This window comes from Mandrillus leucophaeus, unplaced genomic scaffold, assembly GCF_000951045.1.
Source record: "Mandrillus leucophaeus isolate KB7577 unplaced genomic scaffold, Mleu.le_1.0 Scaffold129, whole genome shotgun sequence".
Lineage (NCBI taxonomy): Eukaryota > Metazoa > Chordata > Mammalia > Primates > Cercopithecidae > Mandrillus > Mandrillus leucophaeus.
Window position 1 is genome coordinate 2,186,754 of NW_012101243.1, and position 8,137 is coordinate 2,194,890.

Sequence of the window (8,137 nt, forward strand, 5' to 3'; positions counted from 1 at the left end):
CTTGCCTTGGGTTTGCCTGTGGAGCCACTGGTGTACAGGATGAAGAGTGGATCCTCGGCATCACACCACTCGGGCTCACACTCATCCCCTGCCTCTTGCATGAGCTCATGCCACCACAAGTCAATCCCTTGGTTCCATGAGATCTGCAGAGATGGGCAGGGAAGAACTGTGAACAGCTCAAGATGGGGACAAGATACACCCATATGTTGCCTCTGGAGGGAATGAGGTGGGACGGGAAGGTAGGAGTACAGGAAGGGAGAGAAGGCCCTTCAAGGGTGGAATGGAACAGAAAGAACAGGAGCAGAACCTAAGCTTACTGAGTACTCCAACCACCCTGCCATCCTACCCCGATCTCTACCCCAGAACTCCTCTCACCTGGCCTCAGGCCAAGGAGGAACACTTGGCTGGTCCCTTCCCATCCTTCAATTCTCAGCTTTCTTCTTTCCAAGAAGTCAGCTTCTTGGAAAGGCTTTACCTGAACAGTATCTGATAGATTCCCACCTCCAACCTTGCTATTATTATTGATCCCAACACCATGTTTCTTTCCCACACAGTACATATTTCCTGTTATTTTATTTAGTTGTTTACTTGATTACTGTCTTCCCATCTAGATAGTGACATCTATGAAGAAAGTGAAACATCTTTTCTCCCGACCCCTGCCGTATCTCCTAACACCTAGCAAAGTGCCTGGCACTCAGTCAATTTTTGTTGGACAAATGACTATGCACACACAGGTCTACATACATACATATGTACTTATGGGACTAGGCTCATTAGCAGGGATGCGGACACCACACAATTCAGAAATGCAAAATTAGTCAGAGCCTACAGGTGAGGTGGGCACCTGACCCTGTTAGCAGTAAAATAAATCAACAGATCTTGGTCCAAGCACTTTTCCCTGCATGTCCAGACCCAATCCACATCTATGGGTTTCCTACCCTAGCTCTGCTCCTGCGTTTACACCACTGGTACCAATAGGGTTTCCCATAGAGACTTTGGCTTGAGGGGACAGGTTCCATTCAGCAGGAAGCTTTGCTTTAAGTTGGTGGAGAAGGACCAAGGTAGACTTCTCTCAGTAGAAGGATGTCCCCTATGCCTTTGATAATTACTTCTGGATCTGTCATCCTGAAACTTCTCTAAATTCTCCTTTGAAACTGTTTTACTTTTCTGTCTATATCACCTCTTTGAACACCAATTTTGAATCTACCATCTGCTGAATGAAGTTAGATCCCTTGAATTTGTCCAAAGTCTTCAGTGAACTTCAATACCAGTTCTGCCACTTCCTAGCTATATGACCTTGGGCAAGTCACTTTACCTTAAGTCTCTCCTTTTAAAAATGAGGACAGTCATTCTTGCCCTAATGGACTCACAGGATGTGGTAAACACTAAAAGAGAAAAGTATTATCTAGTAAACATCAAGCCTTGGATTGCCCCAAGGGTAGAGGTTGGGGTGGGATGAGGAAGACTGAGGAATGTCAGGAGAGATAGAGGTTAGTTCAATGACTACTGGGAGTTAAGAGTGTGAGGCTGGGCGCAGTGGCTTATGGCTGTAATCCCAGCACTTTGGAAGCCCAAAGTGGGTAGATCACCTGAGATCAGGAGTTCAAGACCGGCCTGGCCAACATGGTGAAACCTGGTCTCTACTAAAAATACAAAAAGTAGCCAGGCGTGGTGGCAGGCGCCTGTAATCTCAGCTACTCAGGAGGGTGAGGCAGGAGAATCACTTGAAACCAGGAGGCAGAGGTTGCAGTGAGCTGAGATCGCACCACTGTACTCTAGCCTGAGCAACAGAGTGAGACTCCGTCTCAAAAAAACAAAAATAAAAATAAAAACAAAAACAGAAACAAAAAAAACAACATAACTCAAGAGTGTGATGATGGGAACTGTTTGGGGTTTGCTTTAGCTGTCACAAAGTCCTTTCATATTTATTAGATTCTTGTATGTTCAATGGCCCTCGCTGGCAGGTAGACATGGTGGTGTAAGATAAATGCCATTCTCCCATTGTGAGGATATATGCTAATTTGTTGTGTGCATATTTGGTTAAAAAAAACCCTGGAGTGTTAGATATATAGCTTGATAAATTAGAAAATGACTCTCTAATCACTCCCTTCTTTCTGTACCACCTGCCCCTTATGGTAGAGAATTTGAAATTTCTGGATTTTGAACATCATAAAAACAACAAGCTTAGAAAAAGGAAGAAGAGAGAGAAAGCTGCCCACAGTTAGAAAACATAAGAACACGCCTGGCCAGGAGCAGTGACTCAAGCCTGTAATCCCAGCACTTTGGGAGGCCGAGACGGGCGGATCACGAGGTTGGGAGATTGAGACCATCCTGGCTAACACGATGAAACCCTGTCTCTACTAAAAAATACAAAAAACCAGCCGGGTGAGGTGGCGGGCACCTGTAGTCCCAGCTACTCGGGAGGCTGAGGCAGGAGAATGGCGTGAACCCAGGAGGCGGAGCTTGCAGTGAGCTGAGATCCGGCCACTGCACTGCAGCCTGGGTGACTGAGCAAGACTCCGTCTCAAAAAAAAAAAAAAAAAGAACACGCCTGATTTTGTCTATCCATATGCATCTACACATACACTGTCACATGGGTACTTTTTCTTCTGCCAAATGATCACTTGAGATGGGGGCACTAAAGTATTCAACCAGAAGTATCAATACTGCTTTGGACAAATAGTGCTGGTCTACAGCACTGTGAACTGTCGCAGAACAGGCACTAAGTACATGTAAGGACAAGGCATAGTTACAACTGTGGCTCTGCAATGAGGGCACTCTTATAATCTTATAATATTATTTCTTTTGTGGGTGGGTGTGTATACAGAGGTAGATGGGTTAGAGTACTCCAGGTGTGGAACTGATAACTAGCACCAGGAAGCAGAGTGAACTCAATTAGTAGAGCAAACTTTGGTTGTGAATTAGGTGTGTGCCTATGAGGCCCCAGGCTCTGAACCAGGAAATGGTCTGAATTTTCTAAAATAAGAATTGAGGAGTTGGCCTTTGTCCTTGGACCAGGATAGCCTCAAGGAGGGCAGCTGCCATGTATGGGAGAGGTATATGAGGGAGCTCATAGACCATATGGTTGAGGAGGGTCCCTGCAAACCCCACCAGGCTCTCCCTGGAAGATTGTTTAAGGATAAAGGGGTTTGGAGCCCTGCCAGGATTTTTGCAGCTCTTTTGAAAATTATTTAAAAAATTTTAAATATGGGGCCCATTGTCAGAAAGATTTTTGCAGCTTTGACTGCAGTTCCCAGACCAACAAACCTGGACTTTTTAAGCCTATTTTTATGCTCTTTGGTATTTTGGAAACTGGTTGTTTTCACCTCCAAGAAACAAATATCCAGTAGCCTTTGGCCTGAAGGTCTCTGGTATTAAGAATTATAAGAGTTTGTTATTCTTTTCTGGTCTCTCTTTTGGAAATGCCAATCTGTCTGTTGCATTAAGGGGAAGAAAGCAAAAAACAGCTGACATTTACTGAGTAGTTACTAAGTGCAAAACACCTTACATATATTGACAAAACCCTATAAGATAGGTACAATTATTATCCTTATCTTATGGATGGAGAAACAAACGAGAGAGTTTAAGTACACAGTAGCAGGTGGCAGAACAGGATTTGAACCCAAGTAATCTGGCTCCAGAGATTACAATTTAAGCCACTAAATTTGTCACCTCTTTCAAAAGAAAGGGTGTAGGTCCTGCCTGAGTTTTAAAAGGAAAGCAGTATCCCCTAGGAATCAGATCTATCTTCACCATGCTAATGAGAATAGAGAAAAGGGGCTTGTATCTACCATTGGCCTAAGAGGTTAATCATAGCAGATTTAGAGTAAGACACCCTGTGAAGATGGTAAAACCCAGAGGAATAGTGAGCTTTATGTGTTGTTTTAGGAAGGGAAGCTGTTTCCTTTCATAGCACGTGTTATCATCTCTCCATTACTGACAAGGAAACTGAATCCCAGAGGGGAGAATTGACTTACTCAAGGTCATACAGCTAAAAATTAGTCTCTGGACTTCAGGCCCACTCTCTCCTCGATACTAATCTGCTTTGAGCATCCCCTTATGGATCTCCCTTCTTAGAACCACCTACAATGTGACTTTTGTCCACTTTAGCACTTAGTCACATTACAAAGTTATATGCAGTTTGTAAATCCCAAAGTACTATGTAAATGTATTTAGGAATCTTCTCTGCTGTTCTGTATAAAACTTAGGTTTTCCTTTGTATTAAAAATACATGTATAACTCCCCAACTTGATGGTGAATTTCCAAAGTCAGGGTTTGAACCTCCTCCAACTACTCCTCCTCCTGTCTCTCTTGGCTCTGCTCCAGCTACCTGCACACTAAATATTTTCTGACAGGTTACCTTGTCCCCTCTCCCACAAAGGTCCTGAGCAGCAAGATAAAATGGGTTCTGCTGTTACCTCTCTAAGAGCCATGCTCTATACCAATTCACAGAGGCAGTAACAGACATTTAATTTCACCACCCTTCAGTGGCTTACATGGCAAGCTGCCCGGGGCAAGGGGAAGGGGGTTAGGTCTGGCAGCCACCTCAATGGGGCAAACAGGCAAAGGGCAGATGAGCACACAGACAAGCACACAGGGAAGCGGTGCCCACAGCAGTGCAGAAATGGATACCTGGGGCTGAACACGCTTGGATTTCTCTTTCAGCTTACCCTGTTAAGAGCCCAGGATGAAAAGGGTAGTGAGGAGGGTCCAAGTACACAGGGAGTGGGAAGAAAGGGTCAGTGTGTTGTAAACCCCAAACTCCTTTCTCACTGGTCCTCCCAGCTTCCATTTTCCTGATCCTGATTCCAGCCCCTATATATGTAAAACCCGTAACACTGATTGGGCTTTCCAACTTCCCTAAACTAGACTATAGCCTCTCTAGCCCCAAGATCCCTCAGGGAGCCTCAAGTCACAGACTCTCATTCAACCCCAGAACTTTGATCCCTCATGCTCCTCAGCCTGGAGGCCATCACTGGGCATTTCTACCATTCCCACCCGAAGCCCAGGGCTCCAAAGTTAACAAGGGCCATATTGTGAGGGCTGGACTCTGGTCCTTCCATGGTGGGCATCCCTTAGGCCGCAAAGGTAACCCACCCCACATCACAGCCCAGTAATGGAGATGACTATATAGTGTCACTCAAGTTAGACATTTCTAACACAAACCTAGGCCCTGAGGATCCCCTGTGCCCACAAGCATACCCCAACCAGCATAGGAGTCTCCCTTACAATCGCTTGTGCTGTTCTCAAGGTATAAGGGCCTCTCTACCCACAATCAAGGTCAAAGTCTTCTAGCTCCCACCTAGCCCTGCTAGAGGAGGCATTCCTAGAATTGCTCCTGGATCCTCAGTATACTGATGAGCAGGCAAAGAAGGACATCAGGAACTTTCTAGGCAGGAAAAGTGAAGGAATTTGAGCCTAGAGAAAGGCATAGCAGTGCCAGACTCACCTGCACATCCGGGCATGACCTCTTAATTGGGGGGGACTGGCTGGGGGAGTCACCCATGCCCAGCTCTGCCCGCCCCAGGTGCTTGACCACAATGCAGCATCTTACTGGGAAACCCCTGTAGAAGACAAAAGCCTAAAGTAGTAGCCTTGTTGGCTCAAAGGGAACTTGGCAAGACCTGCCCATGTCCATTTAGGGTAGAGGGGACAAAGGGAACCTAGCACTGGGTCAAGGCTCAGTAAACTCAGACAGTAACCAAACACACTTACTTCTCCTGACACTTCTGCAGGGCCTCGTCAGCCAGCTCCTTCAGGTTCACAAGCTTTTCTCCCCTGTAGAAGGCATCTTTGGGGAGCAACAGACATTCCAGGCCTTAGTAAGCACCATGCTGCCTAGTGGGCACAATGTCCACAGAGCCCTTCCTGAGTGGGCCTCTTAACTCTGGCTCTTCCAGCTGATTCGAGCTGACAGAGGGTCAGCTGAGGTGGGACCAGGAGAGGAAAGGCAGGCAGTTTCTACCCTCTATGCTGAGTAGCCCCAAATACCAACGAGCTGATTGGAGACCAAGGCTTGAGGTATGGGGGATTCTGGAGAAGAGGTGAGAGAATTAGTCACCTGTAGTGATGAGAAGACTGCAGCTGGAATCCAGGATCCGTTCACATAGAGACTCTGAAGAGAAGCCTGCAAACTAGGGAAAGGAAGAAAGTCTAAGGGAGAGAAGGAAGTCCCAGGGATTGAGCGAATAAGGAAAGGGGTTGCTCATGAAACTTTCAGGATCTCTAAGCCAGGGTCCTAGAAGAAACTGAATAACTGATATGGACCTATGACACAAACCTTCTAAGCTCCTTAGTTTGTTATTTAAGGCCCTCCATTTTCTAGGCCCAACCTACTTCTTCAGAGCCCCACCCCCCACGCCTGCCCCTTTTCACCAGCCCAAACTCCTACCACAATGGAGTGCAAAGCCCCAATGCGGGCACATGCCAGCATGGCCACCACAAGCTCTGGGATCATAGGCATGTAGATAGCCACTCGGTCACCCTTCTGAATGCCTGCAGGTAAAAGCACAGAAAATGAACCATGAACCCTTCTTGCTGCTACTTGCTCCCTCCCATCCAGCTGGCCTCCCTCCCAGCTGACCTGTTCTCTTCCACTGTTACCAAAATCTTTCCATCCCTTGCCCTTTCCCCATAAGTCCTCAGATACCCCAAGGCCAGCCCCCCAGTCCCTTTCCCACATCCCCACACTCACCCTGTTTTCGGAGAACATTGCTGAACTGACACACTTGGACCAGAAGCTCATGGTATGTGATCTGAGTGGTCTCCCCTGGCTCATTGCCCTCCCTGAGACATACCAGAAAGAACCAGTGATTAGGGGTATAACTTCTTCCCCAAACAAGAAACAGGCATAGTCATAAAATCCATCCAGTGACGCTAAGGCCTGGAACTGTTCCATGAGGGTGAGCTATCTGCCCACCATCAATCTTGCCATCATCAATCTTGAGCTGACTGGTCAGATACTTTGGCCATTCAAGATACTTTATACACATGTTGTATGTCATTAGGAAATGCACTGTCCATCTCTGATCCTTGGTAAAATGGAGTGATGGCCCCTTCTCTTCCATCCTAGTAATGTATTAAGGAGAAGTGATATCACAGATGTGATTCCTTCTGATGAGGCATCAAGACTGCATTATTCAGAGTAGGGTCTCCAGATCACTTGTGCCAACATCATCTAGAGGATTTGTAGATTCCTGGGCCCCAGCTCAGACATACTGAATTAGAATCACAGCGTCCAAAGATCTGCTTTTTTATCACAAGATGGTACAAGGAATTAGTATGGGATTCTGATGCACACTTAAAGTTTGAGAATTGGCTGGGCACAGCGGCTCATGCCTGTAATCCCAGCACTTTGGAAGGCCGAGGTGGACAGACCAAAGGTCAGGAGTTTGAGACCAGCCTGGCCAACATGGTGAAACTGTGTCTCTAGTGAAAATACGAAAATTAGCTGGGTGTGGTGGTGTGTGCCTGTAATCCCAGCTACTGGGGAGGCTGAGGCACAAGAATCCCTTGAACCCAGGAGGCGGAGGTTGCAGCGAGCTGAGATCACACCACTGCACTCCAGCCTGGATGACAGAGTGAGATTCTGTCCTGAATAAATAAATAAATAAAGTTTGCGAATCACCATCCTGTATCAGGTGATTTCTGTCTACCTCCCCAGCCTTGCCTCCCACTCCTTCCTAGGATTTAGCCTGTTTACTTCAGTCATTCCTTCATGCATTCATTTGCTTATTCAACAACTACTATGTGCTATCTACATGTATAGAAATAAGGCACCAATGGGCAGGGCGTGGTGGCTCTTTCCTGTAATCCCAGCACACTGGGAGACCTATAATCCCAGCTACTTGGGAGGCTAAGGCAGGAGAATCGCTTGAACCCGGGAGATGGAGGTTGTGATGAGCCAAGATCGTGCCACTGCACTCCAGCCTGGACGACAGAGTAAGACTCTGTCTCAAACAAACAAACAAAAGAAGAAATAAGGCACCAATGAGCAAGATAAGTAAGATACCTGATATCATGGAGCTTATATTCTAATGATAGTGTGGGTAATAAACAAATAACAAATATAACCAGGATAATTTCAGATTATGATAAGCATTAAAAAGGAAATAAAGCAGAATGATATAAAAATGAG

At 46.2% G+C, this 8,137-nt stretch overlaps 1 protein-coding gene across 4 annotated transcripts in view; it reads right to left on the bottom strand.

Annotated features, from left to right (window-relative positions):
• The window catches only part of ACSS2 (acyl-CoA synthetase short-chain family member 2), a 63,183-nt gene that overhangs the window by 9,360 nt on the left and 45,686 nt on the right, over nt 1-8,137 (bottom strand). For 2 of the 4 annotated variants that reach the window (XM_011972423.1, XM_011972422.1), the window contains 7 exons: nt 6,695-6,786; nt 6,392-6,495; nt 6,062-6,134; nt 5,716-5,791; nt 5,450-5,564; nt 4,633-4,671; nt 6-143 (listed from right to left, as the gene is read on the bottom strand). In XM_011972423.1, coding sequence (XP_011827813.1) covers nt 6-143; nt 4,633-4,671; nt 5,450-5,564; nt 5,716-5,791; nt 6,062-6,134; nt 6,392-6,495; nt 6,695-6,786 — 637 coding nt within the window. The remainder of the gene's footprint in view (nt 1-5; nt 144-4,632; nt 4,672-5,449; nt 5,565-5,715; nt 5,792-6,061; nt 6,135-6,391; nt 6,496-6,694; nt 6,787-8,137) is intronic. The other 2 variants (XM_011972425.1, XM_011972424.1) reach the window with 1 other exon arrangement.